The sequence below is a fragment of the Chroicocephalus ridibundus genome, chromosome Z, assembly GCF_963924245.1.
Source record: "Chroicocephalus ridibundus chromosome Z, bChrRid1.1, whole genome shotgun sequence".
Lineage (NCBI taxonomy): Eukaryota > Metazoa > Chordata > Aves > Charadriiformes > Laridae > Chroicocephalus > Chroicocephalus ridibundus.
In genome coordinates, this window is record NC_086316.1 from 41,035,285 (window position 1) to 41,055,849 (window position 20,565).

Genomic DNA, 20,565 nt, shown 5'->3' on the forward strand with positions numbered 1-20,565 from the left:
TAAAATCAGCATCTGGACAAATGGGTTTCAGCTGTTGTATATTTTGATTTCTGGAGGTTATGTCTTTTCCCATTTCCCCTCTTTCCTCCAGTACATACCTCATGAATTTAGAAATAGATGTTTTGCCATTCATCAGATCAGCACTTCCATTCTCTTCCTTTCTGAGATTTCAGTTCTGCTCACTGCCTTAGAAAGTCCTTCTGTCTTTCAGCACTTCTGCCTACTACTTCTCTAATCACTTTTACTTTCTCTCTGTCTTTTACTAGCTTTCTTTAGTCCTTTGTTCACCCACATCATTCCAATTAAATTGTTCATCTTTAAGGCTTTAGTGGCCTCCTTCTGGTCAGAAACAGTATTATGTAGTTATATATATATATATATAGTTATACGTATAGTTATATATATGAATCTGTATTACAGTTTCAGTTTGTGTCAGGAGTGTATTTTTGAAGTGAATCTTTCATTAAACCGTGCTCATTGCATTTTGGCTCACTTCATGGAGCAGCCTAGGAGCAATCCCAGTAAGTAATGGGTATTCAGTCCACAGGACTAGCTGTGAAGTTTAAGGGCTGCTGGAAGTGTATAGTGCAGATGTCAGATCTTCAGTGCTGGCTCTCAGTCTATAGATACATTTCTGCTGATGCATCAGCTTCCTAATGCAGATGGGGCCTCTGCTGCCTTGGCGTCTGTTGCTTCCCTGGGTTTTGCTGCTCCTTCCCTGATCCTTTCAGTCTTAACCTGTTTCCATATCCAGAATTTGGTTCACCCACAGCCTGAACCTAGGCTCACCCACGTTCAGCCTCTATCCAGCCTTGCTTGCATCCAAGATTTTCAGCTGGGTACTCTCTTATGGTTTTAAGCTGTGACAGAAACTGATCCTGTGTCCCTTTTGACTGTCACAGCTTTCTGTGTTGTGTTACTGCCAGGATACTTTCCTTGTGAAGTAAGTATCTGTTTATGGTCTTTCCCATTCTGTGTAGAGACTGAATGCCATTCTTCCCTTTTGAAGCACACCATGCCATTGCACCTGTCCAGATTACCCTCATACTAACCTAATTTTTTTTGTAAGCCACTTTTCATTGAGAACCATCTGACCGTTTCATCAACTGCTGTCTCTGCAACTGTTCACGTGTTGTATCTCATATGTTTAGTAGTGTCACAGCTGAAGTGCAGCGGGATCTCTCTTTATTTCAGAAAATTCTGAGAAATCCAACTCAGAGAGCTTCCTTCTTCAGTGAATATACTGTATATTGCTTCAGTTGTACAGAAAGTACTGTGTATTTTGAAAAATGCCATCTTCTTGCAGTGTATTATTTGTATATACTAAACAATGGTAGATGTTGGATTTTTGTGTCAATATCAGGTTGGCTTTTTTTAAATGTCCTTGTATATAGCGAGTGTTCATATGCAAATCCATACACATGTGCATGTATGTTAAAAAAGGTGTTTCTAGCAACTTCACTAGTAATGTAATTTCAGAAGTTGGATCCGTGCTTAAGAGCTAACATGTTTCAGTATACTGTAACATTATTTAGACTTATTTTAATACAACACTTAAAGTTATGGAAAAAAACTTGCCTCTTGCAGCTGTTGCACTTGCAAACAAATGCTTTTCCATTGAAGCCTGTTTTCTTTAAGAAGCTGGTAAAAGCTCAGCTGAGATACGGGAGAAATCCTTGGTCTTTCTGAGCTACCTGTGCTTAGAGTATTAGCTAGTATTAGCTGCATTTCTATTTGCCTGTTGTACAGGCAGTACTCTGTATAATACGCAGCCTTACAGCACTGAATCCCAGGTTTTTTCCAGGTGACTCATGTCTGGCTAGAAACTGTGTTTCTGTTGCTTAATTACCTTCTGTTTGCTAATGCCATTTCCTGTCTCTGGTTTCCAAGTTTTTCTGGGGCAGGACTCTTTTTCTGATAAGCAAGCAGTGCTAGACTTATGTGGTTGCTAGCAATATATATGTTCACATACACACACACACCCCCATGCAGTTTTCATTACTTGACCAAACTACTTAAGACAGATGTTTTTTTCTTTGGTTTTGCTAATTGCACAGGAAGAATGCTCAGAAAATCCTTCATGCATAATCAAATCAGAGGAAAAATGAAAGGGGTCACCTGTTGCCATGTATGTTTTATCTGTCTGTTTAGGATATGTTTCAAGCTGGGTTTGTTTTGTGGTTTTGTGGGGTTTTTTTAGCAACATCTGTTCCACCACCTATTCTCACCTCACAAGAGTGAGAGTGGAGAGAGGATGTTGAGGGTATGCTAAGCCATTTGTTCAAACTGGATTTGCAGCATCATCAAAGAAATTTGAAAGGCAATGCCAACTTTTAAAAGAAAAAAAAGTCAAAAGCAACAGAAATAAAAAATGCCACACTTAGATTTTTGGGGGGATTTTTAATTAGAATTCTTACATTCAAAAAACCTCTAAGAAAAAAGGTCATTAATATAAGAGAGGTAAATAATTTTACTGAATGTTAATGAAAAAAATAACTTTCTGTAGTGTGTTAAAGCTTAGTTAATGCATTTTTTTTTTTAAAAAATTAACCTGAAATTACTGAATATTGACCTGTTAATGACAGCTTGTTATTAACATTTGTTATCCCCTGGCTCTGCTGAGGATGCTGTTTGATGCTATTGGAAGACATGACTTGCATAAAAGATGAGTTTTATGGTATTCTTTGAGGACAGTTTAGTGTTAGAGGCTATGCGAGAGGGATCAGGTGTGTCATGATGGAAGACCATATGGTATTTGTCGTGAGTTTGTCCTTTGTGAATTCTGAGTGTGTTTGACAGTAGGAAGTTTGGTACATAGTGCTTCAAGTATGTTAGTTCATTCTGTTCATAGGATTTTGCTTCTGAAGCTACAGACTTATTTTTTTTCTTTTATGGCATCTGGATTCAGTTACTGGATACTGCCTCACCAGTGCAAAGGAGAAAGTACAGGCTTTGGAATAATGCTAATGTACTGTTGTAAGAAAATCAAAACATACACAAATTACTGTTTTAATCTTGTCTGCTGAGTGTACACGCTGTTTTGTAGAGCAGATGATTCATAGCTTTGCTTATATCTCTGTGGCTTTTTGTGTTTTGATTTACATCTTAAAAGCTTAATTAAAAAAAATAAAAATCTACAGAGTGGTCCAGTGGAGTTGCTGTAGAAACATGGAAGAATCCAGAGGGACAGAAGACTTTTTCACTGCGGCCTATGGCTGAACAACTTCTGCACAAATCTATAAATTTTGTTTAAAAGTATATAACCCTCTAGGTTGACCAGTATTTTGTATTTTTCTGTAAGTTTTATTGTTGCACACTTGCATACATTTTTCTTGATGCCACTCTTTCCCAAACTTTTGAGCTCTGTAATAATTCATTACATCTTCTGTAGTAAACAATGACTTGAAGTTATTAATACCAATCTTAAAATAATCTTTTTCTTTTCTGTCCTTTTCCACAAAAATAGATAATATACCTGAGAGAATCTCCAGAAGACGTGTACAGGCTTATATTGGCTGGAAGCATTTCGTATCTTCCTTTCAGGTAAATAACAGGTTGTTAGAACTTCCTGTACCTTGATGTTTTGAATAAGAATTTATAATTGATGCTGCATTTAGCAGTATCAATTTGGGGGTGGGGGTGGGGATGGTGTTGACGTTCTAACACATGAGGCATTCACTGTCTGAGCTTTAAGTGCAGACAGCTGAACAGGGATGTTAGCAGCTGGTACTGAAGTGTACTGACAGGTGAAGGAGCCACGCTGCTTTGTATGAGCTTTTGTTGAGCTTTTTGATCTCCATTGCTTCTCACTTGGCAGTCTGGTTTTGTGCCAGTAGTTGATAGTTAAATGTATCAAAATATCTGTCATTCATCACAAGTGGCTTGTAATGCTTCTAGCAGTCCATTTTTCCCACTTGTTGAACGTATGCAGTAACCTGCAAATACTGTTCTGTGCATAAAGAATGCTAGCTAAGCTCCTATGATTTAGTGTAACTTTAAAGTGTGTCTTTTTACCAATGAGGAAATGTGTAAAACCATTGGTTCATGGTTGCTGGACCCTGAGGGAACCTAATCCTAGCTGTTTCAGACCACAGACTTCTCTTTGTAGTATATGCTGCGCTGCTTAATGTAGCATATAAAGTCGATCCGATGTGCAGAGGAGCAACTTCTTCATTTCTTCCAAACAAAAGTTGGACTAAACTAACATTCCGCGGGCTGCCACAATATGCAGAAAAGAATGTCCAAAAAACTGCTTAGGAGGCAAGTTTACTGTCCAAATATATTGTTATTGTTACGGGGTGATTAATTTAAATCCGTGCTTGTTTGTGTTTTCTAGCTGTCTTGACAAGAGACGGGCTTTTGATGATTTGAATTTATATTACTTTCCCCCTGCCACCACCGAAATATAATGGTGTAGTAGCATCTGTCTTTATTTGCGTATTTCCATTATCCCAATTCTCACTTTTAAATTCCATTTTTATATTCCCAGAAGAACAAAAGTCCTCCTTAGGAAGACTGTAAGGTTTGTTTCTAAATATCATAAAGGTGCATGTGGGTGATGGAGATAGTAGCTTTTCACTCAGGTAATGTACCCTGCCCAAATTCCCAGACCATCGCTTCAACAGCGCTACTGAAAGAAATGCAAAGATGTGTTATATATAAGACTTATAGAGAGATGACTTCTGCAGACATGTCCAGCCTCTTGAATAAAGAATGTAGTCTGCTGTAGTGTCTGCAAACTTTAGCATTTTCTTGAGTTTACTAGTGCAACTAAACCTAGTGCAAATAGAGGAATTCAGATTGCATTAATCGACTGAGGTGTTGGACTGGGCTCTGTTCCTTTAAAATATTCTTAATCTCTGCAAAAAACAGTACCTTCCCATAGAATAATAAAAAGTCAATCAAGTCATTTCTACTTAGGGTCATTATCAACACTGAAACTTTTGTTAGCAGGATGCAAAGAGTTTATTTTTTTGCTTACAGAATCACAGTGAAGTTGGAAGGGACCTCTGGAGGTTATCCGGTCCCTGCTCAAGCAGGGACACCTAGAGCCAGTTGCCCAGGACCACATCCAGATGGCTTTTGAATGTCTCCAGGGATGGAGACTCCACAGCCTCTCACAGCAACCTGTGCCAATGCCTAGTCACACTCAGAGTGAAAAAGTAGTTTCTGATGTTCAGAGGGAACCTCCAGTGTTTCAGTTTGTGCCCATTGTCTCTGGTCCTGTCACTGGGCACCACTGAAATGGCCTTACTCTGTCTTCTTTGCACCTTCCCTTTGGGTATTTGTATATATTAATCAGGTCCCTCTGCAAGCCTTCTCCTCTCCAGGCTGAACAGTCTCGGCTCCCTCAGCCTCTCCTTCTATATGAGATGGTTCAGTCCCGTAATCATCTTTGTGGCCCTTTGCTGGACTCTCTCTGCTATGTCCATACCTCTCTTGCACTGAGGAGCCCAAAACTGGGCACAGTACTCCAGATGTGGCCTCACTAGTGCTGAGGAGAGGGGAAAGATTACTGCCCTCAACCTGCTGGCAATACTTTGTCTAATGTTGCGGGTGACATTTGCATTCCTCTAGTCTTCAGGAATTTCTCCCACTTGCCATGATTGATCAGAGATTATTGAGAGTGGCCTTGCGATGACATCAGCCAGCTCCCTCAGCACTCATGTGTGCACCCCGTCAGGGCCATGGACCTGGGTATGTCCAGTTGCAGTTATTCCTTGACCTGATCTCCTTCCACCGGGGAAGTGGATCCATTTTCCTTACTCCAGCCTTTCCAGCTGGTTTCTGGGGCCTGGGCTTCCTGAAGGCTGGTCTTGCTAGTAAAGACTAAGGCAAAGGCAGCATTCAGTACCTCAGCCTTTTCCGTGTCCTGTGTAACCAGGTCCCCTGTCTCATTGAGCAATGGGTCCACATCTTCCTTAGTCTTCCTTTTGTTGCCAGTGTACTTATAGAAGTCCTTCATGTTTTTTTTGACATCCCTGGCGAGATTCAATTCCATTTGGGCTTTAACTTTACTAACTTTGTTCCTGGATGCTCAGACAGTGTTTCCATATTCCTCTCAGGTTACCTGTCCTTGCTTCCACCCTCTGTATGCTTCCGTTTTGTGTCTGAGTTTGGCTAGGGGTTCCTTGTTCATCCACGCAGGCCTCTTGGCATTTTTGGCTGCTTCATATTCATTAGGATGAATTGCTCTTAAGCTTGAAGGGCATGATCTTTGAATATTAACCAGCATTCTTGAGCCTCTCTTCTCCCCGGGGCCTTATCCCATGAGACTCTTCCAAACAGATCTTTGAAGAGGCCCGAGTCTGCTCTCCTGAAGTCCAGGGTTGCCAGCTTGGTTTTCACCCTCCTCCCTGCCCTCAGGATCCTGAACTCCACCATCTCACAGTCACTGCAGCCAAGGCAGTGAGCACCTCCTTGTTGGTGAGTGTGAGCAGAGCACTGTTCCTCATTGGCATCTCTATCACTGGGGGGAGAAAGTTGTCACCAGTTCACTGCAGAAGCCTTCTGGATTGCTTATGTCTTGCTGTGTTGTTCCTGCAACAGATATCGGAGTGGTTGAAGTTCCCTATGAGGACCAGGGCCTGCGAATGTGAGGCTGCTCCTATCTGGTTGTAGAGGGCCTGATCCACTTGTTTTTCCTGGTCAGGTGGTCTCACAGACACCCACTATAGTGTCACCTTTACCTGTCTTCTCTTTTATCTGAATGGGATTCTGTTATTTCCTTCTCCTGCTGATTTTTTTCCCCACTTTTCACACTGATTCATTAGGGAGGAAAAGGATACAAACAAATTGTAGAGGCAGCCATCCAGACTCTTCAGAAATTCTTCCTCCTCTCAGTTGAAATTTGAACATGATATTTTACTTTTTTGACATTAATGATTCTCTGCTGATGAGGGCGGCATGATGTCAAAAGAAAGTGTTCTGCCAAGATACAATATTCTTTGATGTAAATTCAGTTTAATTTTTTTTTTACCTAACTATAATATTCTTGTGGAATGCTTATTGTACAGTGCTTATGGAATCTAATAATGGTCACGTACTAAGCACGTGCCATTCTTGGATTAAGAGAATTTAAAAAATTCTAGTTGAAAGAAGGTGTTTTAACAAAAACTCTCCTCATGTTTAAAAATAAACTATTTTATGTATCTTAAGGAAAGTTTTTTAATAGATCTACACAAATGTGTATCTTGACGGTTTTATTAAGAAGATCCTGTTCACATATACATAGAAGGCATGTGCGCAGCATCTTTTTTTTCTCTAGAGTTTGAAGAAAAAACTTGTAGTGTATTACAATTTGACTTTTTTGAAAATGTACTTCAGAAGAAAATGTTCTAAGAGTGTATGTTAGAACATGATACTAATTGAGGCATTAGCTTTTCCCACAAGGAGTTTGTGTTGTCTGTTCTTTGTTGACATGAACAGTGAAACATGTCGGTTTCAATGTTCATGTCAGAAATTGAATGTGTCAGCTTTATCAAAACTATAATGAGTAATCTTACTCTTGGATCATCTGTTAACGTAACTTATTTTATGTTTTGTTATTGTTGTAAGATGCAGGGTGCAGGAAATGAAATAATCATTTGATATAATTATTTCACTGTAATAGTCATCAAGAATGGTATTGAAGCAATTTTTTAAAGGTGTTTTAGAGAAATATCTTCAATTGTTTTCACTTGGATTAAAATGGGATAATTTTACTGTTTTGGTCATCATATGTTATAGGGATGCTTCCTTTGGTACTTGCAGTTTTCATCTGACATTGCTGGACTGTTTTCATGCAATAAACAAGGTCAGTAAAAGAGTATTTCTCATATTGCAGAAGTTCTGTTAAATATTGCCCAGCAGAAAAAGAAGGCTTAGTAAACTAGGATCCAATTAGAGCTGTGCAGCAGGGGATTTTCTGATTGTTGCCTAGTTTATTATGTATTATGCATTGTAACAAAGTTTCTAGATACGGTATCTGTAGAAGTTGACCGATACCTTACGTAATCAACTAGTGAAGATTTTAAAGAGGGAATTTTGAGTTTTATTTATGTAATCTCTCAGGACAGTTATTCACACATCTAATCCATAAGAGTTATGTGATAAATTTATTATATGTCCCATAGCATTGCATTTTAGGCTGAATATAGCCTTTGAAAGTAGTTTTGAATTGATTAGTTGTACTTTTAAAGCATTTGCGGCACGTGCTAATGACTTCAAGCTTTGCTTTAATAATATAAATAGAACAAATGTTAGGAGGCAGATGCTTTTTTTTTTTTTTTTTTTTCAACTACAAATTATCATAATCTTGTGTTTTATAGCAATACAATGGTGAAGTACCATGGCATTGAAAGACAGGGTAATTTATATGAATTGTTTTTAGTCTGTATGAGTAGTGAAATGGGGAATTCTGCAGTTCTCCACCCTACTACTGTCTGTTGTATTATGGGTATCTCTGACAAATATTGGTGGTTTTACTGAGTAAGACAGTTACTTGCGGATTTGTGATTTTCAGCTTTTTTGGATGCTTTGTCATTGGCTGCTTGTATGCCAAGAGTGAATTGCTATTCTTATTAGTACCGATGAACAGAAAGTAGAACTACAGATTATTATGCAGTGAAAGAGGAGATTAGAATGTAGTGTTTTAAATATCTGGAAATACAGGATTATCTGTGTTTGTGCTTCCTGACTCAGCAAGTGGGTAAACTGTCAGTTACCCAAATGTTTACAGTTTCTATACAGTATTAAATATAATGGTTGTGGGTAATTACAGGACATCGGGGACCACACTAGTGTCTACTTATGACTTTGCGTCTGCAAACAATTTAAAATCAATGAAGATAGTAGCATCATAATGAAAGCACATAGCATTCATGCACAAAAATATTTGCAGTCCTTGGAAGCAGACTTTAGAATGTGCCTGTAATTTCAGTATATAATTTTTGTGAGTTATTTTTCTCTTTTTTATTTTGTACTCCTAGCAGTAATAAAAAGACTGAATGTTTCTGTAGTCTGGAATTTTCTAGTGATTTGATGAAAAGAGAAAAGAGCGGATTTGCTTGTCTAACTTCACTTATATTACAATTTACAAATATATTTTAAACCAAGACTAAATTGATCTGTATCTTTTTCAAATATATGAAGAAATCTCTGAAAGAACAGGAGATATTAAGGGGCTTTCAGTAACATGAAGAGTGATAAACTGTCCTCGTTGAAAAGATGTTGTCTTTGTTAAAAACTGTATTCTGAATTTTAGGCTTTGCAATATGGTTTCCTGGATTTCAATACATTTGATGTAGATGAATATGAGCATTATGAAGTAAGTGTTCAGTATCAATCTTCTGATTTGTTTGCTGTTACTAATGCTAAGATAATTGTTTGTAATATGTGCTATTTTTTTGTAGTATTAGGTTCCATTTCTGTTTTGTCTCTTTAAACTTTGATTGTAAAGGTGTGTGATCAGAGAGAAAATATTAAAATCTAGATTTAAGCATAGTCAGCCTCAAACATGGGGGGAAAGCAGAAACCAAAATGGAAAGAAATACTTTTTTCCATTATTATTAAAGCCCTGGAAGATGATTGTGGAGTGGCAATTTGGCCACTGTTAGCAGTCATGCATATTCTTGAGCAGTCTTGATGAGAAACTCGAGGGCGTACAAGTCCAAGTCTAACTGAATTCTGGAGAGCAATTGAAGTGTGTATCTGTGAATACATGGCAAAGGTGTAATAACATTCTTTGAGGTAAAGAAGGAAACAGGGCTGTGAAAATCCAAGCCTATAAAATTCACTTTGGGGCTTGGGAAACGAATGTGACAATGAAGGACTGCAACTCCTGACTATATGCAGTCTCAGAAATGAAAAGCTGCCAGTTATCTGTAAAGAGAAAATTAAGTGCTTTTAGAATCTAAAAAACCATGATTTAAATTGTGAACAGAGATAAGGCCAAGGTCGTAATTTTGAAACCTATAAAAAACTAAAAATTGGAAGCTGCCTTTCATCTGAAGGGTATCAGTTGTGTTGTTCTAAAACTAATTTAGAAACAAAGAGGAGAACACGGTCAAGAAAAGTGAGGTTGAGAGCATCTGGCATCTTCCCGATGCAAAAGAGAGCAGGCGACTAACATAACTTCCTTTGGCAAAAATTGTACATCGCTTCTATCTAGCATGTGTTTTGAAACAATAAGGAAAAGCCTGAAAATACAGGGATAATGATAAACCAAGCATTTTCTCTTGACAGAGAGCAGAAAATGGAGATTTTAACTGGATAATACCAAACAAATTCATTGCCTTCAGTGGACCTCATTCAAGAAGTAAAATTGAAAATGGTATGCTTAAAAGAGGAGGTGGGGGACACAAGCCCACTGCTTTCTTAGTTGATTGTTATCAGTAAGAACAAGCTTTAAAAATTGTTCCTCGAACAGTGTGTTTTTTTCCTTGGCTCTTTTTCTTTTATAAGAACCCTGGCAGTAAAATTTTAATGCTTGGTTTAATTGTATCTTACCTAGGTGATTATGTTAAAATTCCATTTTCGGTTAGTCTGTTTCTTTATGTTGAACATGAGTTCTATTTTGAAGTTTTTTGTATCTCTTGTTTTTGAGTCATTGTTTATTTCTGCAGTTTGAGCCTTACTCTCCTCCTTTGTTTTTCCCTTCTTTTTTTCAAATAGGCTATCCCCACCATGCTCCAGAGGCTTATTTCCCGTACTTCAGGAAACATAAGGTCACCACTATAATACGCCTCAACAAAAAACTGTATGATGCCAAACGATTTACAGATGCTGGATTTGAGCATTTTGACCTCTTCTTCGCTGATGGAAGCACACCTAGCGATACTATAGTTAAAACATTTCTAAATATTTGTGAAAATGCTGAAGGTGTTATAGCTGTTCATTGCAAAGGTATAGTGTAAAAACAATTCATATTACAAGTGATGCTTATAGTTAGAGTTCCTGAGGTATTTTGCATTATAATTCCATTATATCTAGCTATCAATATGTCTGCCAAACTGCAGCTTTTCCATACAAATTCTTTCTAAGCTTCTGTTCTGCACTTCATCTTTTACATTTTTAAGCTCCAGAAAAATCTTCCCAGCTGTTTCCAAGAATGGGGAAAGTGAGCTTGCCAATATTAACAGCTTTTTCTGCTAGAAAGCATTAATTTCAAAGGATGTTTTTGAGCTGGAACTTGAAGTCCTGGCAAGGTTTATAGATTTTTCTGAAAATGCACGGTTAATTATACTAAGTCATAAACTTCTGAAAATACCAATGCAGCTTTTTGAGGAGATTCCTCATAAAGTATGAGTGTTCTTCCAGAACCACAGAAATCTTTATCCATCAGAAATCCTTTATACTAGCTACATGGGGCATGCTCTGAATATCTATTCCTCCAGAATTAATCTGCCAAGGAAAAGATTTACTAGAGCATGCCCAATGCAGCTAGTATAAAACTACACTTTTCTGTGGTTCTGGAGGAACTATGTTTCCCTTCCCACACCATCTTTAATAGTGGACCAGACGTTTGTTCACGACACTTTGCCTCACTAGGATACCTGATAATGCTGTGGTTGAAGGAGAATGGCGGTTTCTTAACCCATTTGCGTGGGACCTGCAAAGACTGCATTTTTGCTCCTGGATCTGCCATCCATCTGCTTCATGTTTAACAGGGTTATACTGTGAAGTAGAAGAATTGGTAAAAACATCATCTTGACTGTTGTGAAGGAAGTACATACTCTTACACTCCACTGAGCTGATAAATCTGCTTAATTGATTATGCTTGAATATTGAGTATCAGGGTTACAAAGCTTTGTTTTCATTCAAATTAAGATTTTTTTTTGATATTTTATCATCCTAATGGTGTCTAGACTATCTCATGTTCCTCAATCTGCTCGTACTCTTGAGAAAAGAGTAGAATGTTGTAGCTTGTTCTTAAAGCTGGTCAAGGCATGGAAAGCGCTGGGTGATTGTCTTGGTTATTGGGCTGTACTGAAGATTTTACACTGGTGTTGATTAGTCTCTTGTGAAATGGGAGAAGGTGATGTGTGGTTTGGCATTTACAGCAAGCGATTGAGGAGAGGAGCCACTTAGCTGGAGCTGTCCTCCTTTCCTTCTCATGTTTCCCAAGGTAAATAGAACTGTCTTGAGGGCCTTTGCAAAGAACTTTCCTCATTCTGGAGTACATTTTGCCTGTGTCGGGTAATACCCAGACTTGCTTTTTGCAAAATTTGTCTTTTCCTTGGGAACTGAAGTAAGAGATCAGTTAGACAAGGGGTTGGAAGAGCAACTGGTTTCTGTGCAATGTATGATCAATTTGCAAGAGGTGCTTTGAGAGTTTTTGAAAAAAGACAGCTGTTTTATCCCATGCATAAAAACTTTCTTATTCCTATATATGTATTCATAGGTAGATAGACTTACAGATATTTGTAAAGTTGATGGATTTGGAAGGTTACCTCACTCAAAAAACGTGTGAATCATGTGTTAGCAACCTTGTATATGGAAAAAAAAATTCAAAAGATGAGTTGCACTTACCAAGTTTGATTAGGATCAGGCTTGTTTAGTAAATTAGGCAAGTAACTATTTGTCCAAGTAACAATGTCTGTAGCTACAGCAGATTCCAGATGAAGATGGGTATATAAAAGAAGCCATTCTTTCATCTTACACAGCTGGTCTTGGACGAACTGGTACACTTATTGCCTGTTACATTATGAAGCATTATCGCATGACAGCTGCAGAAACTATTGCCTGGATTAGAATAAATAGACCTGGTTCAGTGATTGGACCACAACAACACTTCCTGATGGAGTAAGTAGATTGACTATAAATGATTTCAAAAATACATCTAGATGTCTTCTTTTATTGTATGCTTCATAATCTTTGGTGTTGATTTGTTGTGTTTTGGGCTTTTTTTCCATGTTATGATAGCAAACAGGCAGAACTTTGGACAGAAGGAGACATTTTCCGTGCAAAGTTGAAAGGAAACCGTAAAATTGCTGTAACAAGAATTCTCTCAGGAGTAGATGATATTTCAATTAATGACACAAGAAACAGGAGAATGAGCCGAAAGGACATTGAACTGGTAACCATCTGAACCTCGTGCTCTTGTAAAAGTTGTAACTGCTGTTGAGAATCTGTCAGGTTCTGAACAAACCTGTGGGTACAGTAAAACCATTAATCAGATTCTTTTCTGTTTCCCCTTTTTGTATCAAGAGATGGGGGGGCGGGATTTATGGACAGCAAGTATGAAAAATGAAGTGCAGTACACAGGTGAAGTAGGAGCATCCTTATCATACTTTAATAATTAGGTAGATATTAGAACAAAAAAAGTACTTACAATTTGCAATCAAAACCACTGTGATTTTGTTTTGGATTATCTATTAGAGGGCAGAGATGAAAGGTTTTTTGCTCTTTTTAGTTTCTAAGTAACCGCAACTTCTATAATGCCTTTTGATGCTGCCTTTTAAAAAAACTGTACTGCTGTTTTAAGAAGGCAAGTGAAGGAGGGAAATGATGTACTTGAGTGAAAATTGTGCTGTACCTAAGCAAAGACTTGATAATATGTTTCCACTGTTTTAAAGGTAGACAGAATTTTGATGCATGTAATTCATGACACCAATCAATGGTTGACAGGTTTAATAGCAGCAAACAGGAAACTGGAAAGAACAGAATTGTATTTATGCAAGTGATTTTTTTCTTTGATTTTATGCTGACAAACTTTTCTGGTGCGATAATTCTAATTTTAACATTTAAGATAAGGTTAATTCTTAAGTGTGTAAGTGTCTATATTTTAATTGTGGTTTATCCCTTCCCCGCCTCCACTTATCCAGTACAGTGATGAAGATGAAACAAACTGTGTAACACAAGGGGATAAGCTTCGTGCTCTGAAAAGTAGAAGGCAGACAAAATCTCCAACTGCATCACCGCTAACGTAAGTCAGTTCCTGAATGTACAAATGCAAGAAATACTTTTGTCCTCTTCTTTAAGCATACTTCCCTTTGCCCCCAAAGGTCTGTTGCCAAGGCTGCTTTTACGCATTTAAAACAAGCATGAGATTTATCATTTCTCTGAAGGCTTGGAGAGCGCAAAGGAGGCTGGACAACTTGGTTTAGAAATTGAGTAATGCAGTTCTTTGTTTTCTGCATTGTTTCTGATCCCAGTAGTCTGTGCTTTACAAGCTCCCATAGTATTTCGGAGTGCTTTGCTTCTAGTTTAATCACAGATGTTCCCTTGTGTTTCCTGTCGTAGTATAAAAATGGGAGAGCCTGACTCCGTTTGGTGGTGTTTGATTGGCTGAAATAAAGTAAGCGTTTTTTGAAGTAAAGTCAGCTACCTAGGAAGAGTTGAAAGAATGTTTAGCTTCCTTTCATTTCCTCTTCCTTGGAGAGGAACTTTCCCTAAATCCAGTGGGCTTTTGGACAACAGCTGGTAGATCCGGAAGGCAGGGAGTAGCACTATTTCAGTAAATAAATTCAAAAGGAGTGCACTTCTGTCAGGGAACCTGGTATGCTAGTGTCTTTATTTTAGACAAGTACTGAAACACCGCCTGTAGAAGAAAGTTTGTAGTCACCATTGCATCTGTTGTAGCTTGTAGCAACTGTAAGTAGAAAAACTGTCTGTCTGTCCTTAACTAAACAACAAGAGAATGCAAGACTTGCAAGACATACCTGTATCTCATTTGATTGCAAGGAAAGAAATGGTGACCCCTGGCTGTCAGATTTTTGCCAGTAATGCAGAACCAGAGTCACAGACCAAATGCAACTTGGCTTTTGTTGTGCTGTCTTTCTGTAGGGGATGCTGCTGCTAGCTGCTGGCCTTTTTTTTTAAATTTTTTAATTTTTTTTTTTTAAGACCAAACAGTGTCATCAGACTTCTTGAAAAAGTGAGAGGTACATACTAAGAATGTGCTGAAGGTAAAGCAGTATGTCTTTCAAAACCGTCACACATTGCTGTATGTGAATTCTGCCTTTGTTTTAAAAGATTCTCCTTTATTCATGCTCATTGTTTACACGGGCAATCGTAGAAGAAACAACAGGTTCAGAACAAAGCCCGTACCCAATTGACATTAAAAAAACCCCAAAGCACATCACCTCAGTTACCTCAAATAGGACAGTAAAAAACGGCTACCTTGCACATCAGTTTCTAAGACACATGGAGCCTTAGTTTCTGCTTCATACTATTTTTTCATAAAAGGTACTTTAAGTCACGTAATAAAGGTTGTGAAAGATCTTGTTTATTGTTATGTTCCGTAGATTGAATGTAGACTGTATGATAATCTGTTCAGAGCCATTGTCTTACTTAATATGCAGAAAGCTTATCAACTATTAAAGTATTATTCCATTCATGAAGCATTGTGTAACATGACTGCTCTAATTAAAACTAGTTAGCTTTTACTTCTGTAGCATTAAAATAATTGATCTAGAGCTTATAGTTGTTTTTTATAGTGTGCATTGTGGCACAGGGAGTTGGAATTTCCCTCCTCCTGTTCCCCTAAGTTATTTGTATGGTTTGCAGCTTGTATTGAAATAGGTTGGTGAAAAATGAATGTATAACTTCTTAAATTCTTTGTGTTGCTATTGTTAAATCAAAATATCACTAGGAATATTTAGCTGCCTTACCGGAAGCAGAAGTCTTCCATACTAGGAGAGGTGTCAGTCTTTTTCCCTTTTAGTTCAGACTGTTAAAAACAATTAATCTTGCAGTGAAATTGATTAACTTTAAGCAAACAGAAAGAAGTTTCTAATATATAGGTTTATTTCACAGAAAAGAAAAAAAAAAAAAGGCAAAATAAGAGCACCAGAAGCTGGGACAACTACAGTCTTTGAGAGCTAGATGCATTGCTTATGTTTAAGTCGCAAGGCATTTGTGTATAACATTTGTTAATGTTTGTTAAGTTGGTTGTATAAACTCTGTATGTTTGATGAATGGATACTTTGTGTACAATTTTCTAATTAGCAATGTTCTGCACCTTTGGCAAAGGATTATGAATTAGCTTTTCCTACTTTGAAAACAGAATATACCCCATCATCTCCATGTGTACGTAAGTTGTTTGTTCCTACAAACTGATCTGATCTACCGTTTTAGTGTTAAAATACGTGATTGTCAAGTAGGGTGTATGAATACAGGCTGATCAAACTGCAGAAGAGATGGCAGCAAGTGGTCAGAGGTGTACTGTTCCAGCATACGCTTATTTTTGAAAAAGTGGTATAGACTTTCTTTGGAATAGATGACTGTAGTGAGGATTTCAGAAAATTTGTTTTGATTCCAGCAACATGTGGATACTACATTTGGCAATTTATCGTTGCATGGATTGTTACAGTCATAGAAAGTAAGAAAATGCTTGGCAAAGGTTATAGAGCAATATGCTTTTGAAGAACTTGAAAGAAGCTAAAATGCACCGATAGCTTTTGCTTTTGAATTTTTGTTCATCTTTTCCTCCCCCTCCAACCCCTTTTTTAGATGGCTCCTAGCTATGCTGGTGTCTACACTGTGTAGCATTGTCATCTGGTGGATTGTATGTGGCTCCCTTCTGCCCAGCCTGCTATTCTGTCTAGATGGTTTAAGAACATAGTAACCATCAGGACCCCCTGAGAGAGAGCCACTGTGTAAGTGTCCCATTCCATTTCTCTACAATACCTCACGCTTTCTGTCTAGTATGTCTCATAAATGCATGTTTTCATATCATGTTTCTTACTGGCTTTGTTGCAAGAGTAAACTTCACTGCTCTGGCTTTGTTGTATTTTTTGTATATATTGTTTGGAATAATTCAGTAATTTTTACGGCTGGCTTGCAATACAAAAAGGTGCAAAGCTTTTATAATTAGGATAATTCATAATTTTGAAGCCTTTCTTCTCTGCATGCTCCTGCAAATAAGCAAAACTATATAAGCAAAACTATATTTGTAAAAAAGAAAAAGTGCTGCTGTAAAATATGATCCTATCCTTTGCATATTGCAAATTAAGATGGTAGCTCCAGTTTTACTTTGAAATTCATGAATTTGCAAAGGAGATTAGTTTCCCAAAGGATGGTTTTGCTCACGTGAAATGCCAGGAATTAGAATTTGCTAGAAATGTCAGTTTCTTTTACTAAGACATTATAGTATAATATGCCATTAAGAAACAGTTAAATGGGACTTCTTTTTTTCTTTTTAACATAACAGAGGATGAGGCAGGTTGCAGTATTAGGTCAAGGCTCACTTGTTTACCCAGCCAGTCTGGCTTCATCTTCTTTCATTCTCAATTATTTTTTTATAGAGCTTTATGAGATGACTTAAATCCCTTCTTTCTGTTACTTGGATTCAGGAGCTGAGTAAAGCATTAAAAACATGTTAGTTCCTTGAGTACAGTGTTCACTCTTTCTCCACTCTGCTTTTGTCAGAGTGGCTGCAGTGATTGCTGTGCCTTGCTTCCACTTAAAGAGTGCAATGTTTGCATCAAATGACAGCTTCCATCTTTTGGCCAAACAAAAGTTCAGCAGCACGCAGAACTGCCAGGAAACCCGAAGAGGAACTTTTTGCTTGCGACCGTTTCTCCCTGGAGCTGCTCCACCACACCCCCCCTCAAAGCTAAATGGTTACTTTGGGTGAATGCTTGAAACTCTGGTGTTCTCAGAGAAAAAATAGGTCAGAAAAAGTGTTTTTCACCAGAGTACTAAGTAAGAAAAGGCATTCTCTCCTGGCAGAACATTAAGGCTAGGAGTTTCTGTCTTTGTTACCTTGGGTCTTGCAACTTTTTGTCCACACTTTTAAAAAGCGTGAGACTCTTTCTGCTAAAGTAAATGACCTAATAACTGAAGAATGAGAACTGGGGGACTTGTGAACAATTTAGTTATCCTGTTAGCCTTAGCTGGGGTCATCTTAATCTATTCTCTTGGAAAAAAACACAACAAACTAAAGATCACTTTCGCTGTTGATTTTTTATTTTTTTTCATTGGTACCTAACTTTGTCTAAGAACAAACTTTAAATGAGAGGCTTATTTTCAAAGTTTTACACTGAACGTAGCAGTATTTCTTGTCTCAGCATTTTCCAGAAGTCAAACCTCAGATTTCTAAATGCAGTCTAAAAACCTAAACTTAAACACACCGGTTAAAAAAATCAAACAATCTGTCCTTTGTTTTCCTGTACTGTAAGATAAGTTTCACTCAACTATCATCCTTTCTTTCTCTTAACGGTTTCTGTGTTCTGTCTAAAAACTCCCTTCCTAGAGGGAAAGAGAAAAGGTGGTTCGATGTGGGTAGATGTGTCACGATGCAAGCAATTAGGTTACTGGTGCTGCTGCCTCGTATCCAGGATTGACAGTCATGCAGTGTTGGTTTACGTCTGGGAAAAGAAAACACTTAAGCTTCTCTTAAAAGTTAGACTGGCATTCTCTCCATTATGCAGCTAGTGTCCCTTGTGTTTTATGAGATCAAATAATCAATCAGGATCGTGAACTACTGTGGGCTAGCCTGGCAGCCCTGTTGGCTGGAGCCCTGTAGACTGAAGAGTATCAGTCGCTTGTTGCCTGTCAATGACTTGGAACAGCGGTAGAGATCTCTGGTCTATTTTCCTAAAAATCGTGAGGTGATGAAGGAGAATGCAATATTGCAGTTGACAGACCTCATAAAATGGGTAGCCTTGGCAAGAATAAAATGCCCACCACAGGTCAGAGAAGACATGCTGCTGTCTAACCTCTCTTCCCCTCGTCCCTTCTTTGGATAATACAATCATTTTTCTTTTAAAAGAGCTTGTTATGTGGATTGCTTTTTCTCCAAGATGTATTACCTTGCTGGCACTTCAGGTTTTTGGATTTTGTCTTGGGTTGTGAGACTTGGGCTTTTGTGTCCTGATGCTGCATCTGTCCCTGCACCCAGCTCTGGGTTAAATGGTGAGAAGAAGTTGTGAACTATTTAAAAGACGGTGCTATTGACCCAAACACAGTTCCATTTAAGCAGATTTTGATTTGTTTAAAGGCAAATGTATTAGCTTGAATAAGAAAGTAGTATACAAACTAGTGTGGTGTTTGGGGAGTATATTAGGTTCAGAACTACCAAGTGATGCGTCCATTACAGATTAACTGGGGATGAAAAATTCTTACGATATATGGATTACCTATGTTACTATCCTGGCTATTACAGCATCCCGTAGCCTGTGTTCAGGAAAAGTTAGGCTTTTTTTTTTTTTTTTAAATAAATTACCATATTTCATTGAGTTAGAAAACCTTTGTGTACATTAGATGTGCTTTCTGCTGGTGTTCTGGAAGTTGGTGGTTGTCACGTACAGCATGCCATGCCATTTTACATGAACAGTTACAAAGCAGTAAGCTAGGTGTCCTGAGGATCTTATCCTTCTCCAATATAGTTTGGGAATTTTTTTTGGTGCCGAGATTTTGGGAGGATTTCCTCTACTGTGGCCTCATCACATGTCCATTATAAAACCTATCTATTACACCAGCTATCTAGTGAGGCTGCTAGTCTAATTGTGTAAAATCAAAATTCTGTGCATTAAAGATAGTTTCTTCTCTTACCTTAAATGTGCAAGCAGTAGCATTCTAGTGAAAGCTCTGCTAGCACTGTTATTGCTCCTAAGCTGGCAGTTATTGGGCCCCAAGGCAACTCTGGGTGTGGAGTTGTAATACCATGTCGGACAATGGTGTAAGTGGGACCTCGTCTGTTTTCCTTGAGGTGCTATCAACCTCGGAAGTCTAGCAGTTTAGTCTGATTTAAACATGTTTGTCTGATCATTCAGGAAGTGTTTTGTTCACAGGGATTTCAATTAATCTTTACTCTTGCATAGCCATATCTACTAGTAGATATCTAGGATGTACTATATACACTATATCTAGTAGACATACCTACTGAAGAGCAGATGATGTTAAATGTTCTACCATGCTCACAGCTGGCTCTGAGCTGATCCCATAAGCCAGCTCCTTCTCTCGCTACCCTTTGGTAGATACAGCAGTCTTAAGAGGATGGTGTGGTTGATTTGGTTTTAAGGTGCAATTACGTATGTTGGCTATTTTTTGTGAGTCATGTTCCCATTTAAAACCTCCTTTAGTTCTTTGTTTTGAACACATAAAATGAAATTCTGTGGGAAGTAAGGACTTATCTATGATATGTTATAAAGATGAATATTTAAGTGTTTGTGCAAGATGATGTCTTAACACTTCATGGCATTTCAGTTCATTCTCGATAAGTATATGGGTCTAAGCCGTGTATATTGACCTGTTTTCTGAACTTTTGGTGTCTGGAAAGAATGGGCACCTTTCAGAGAAAGAATATAACCATTAGATGACATTCCAATAACTTCTTTCTTTTATATGTACGTTACATACATTTCATACAGAGAGACACTGTGTATATATATTTAGGGAGAAAACGTGATTTTTCCACGTTTCTGTCTGCACTAATGAGCACTAATAAACAAACATGTACCATGATTTGGTCATGCGCATATTTCAGTGACTAAATGTTGTAAGGTTAAGCCAGCTTTGTACCTTTCTGTTCAGTCCTGGAGGTTGCTAGTGGCACAGGTAAAAGGAAAAATGCGAGTCTTTTTTCACCACTGGTGTTATTTTTACAGCTTAGTTGGAAGTGCAGTAGCCCACATTTGT

General features: G+C 37.9%; 1 protein-coding gene across 1 annotated transcript in view; it reads left to right on the forward strand.

The window, feature by feature from the left end:
* CDC14B (cell division cycle 14B) overlaps positions 1–20,565 on the forward strand; it is a 46,902-nt gene that overhangs the window by 17,577 nt on the left and 8,760 nt on the right. Inside the window, 8 exon segments of the mRNA XM_063320220.1 lie at positions 3,467–3,543; positions 7,729–7,795; positions 9,245–9,307; positions 10,225–10,312; positions 10,654–10,884; positions 12,645–12,783; positions 12,904–13,057; positions 13,806–13,906. Of these exon segments, the coding sequence (XP_063176290.1) occupies positions 3,467–3,543; positions 7,729–7,795; positions 9,245–9,307; positions 10,225–10,312; positions 10,654–10,884; positions 12,645–12,783; positions 12,904–13,057; positions 13,806–13,906 (920 nt within the window).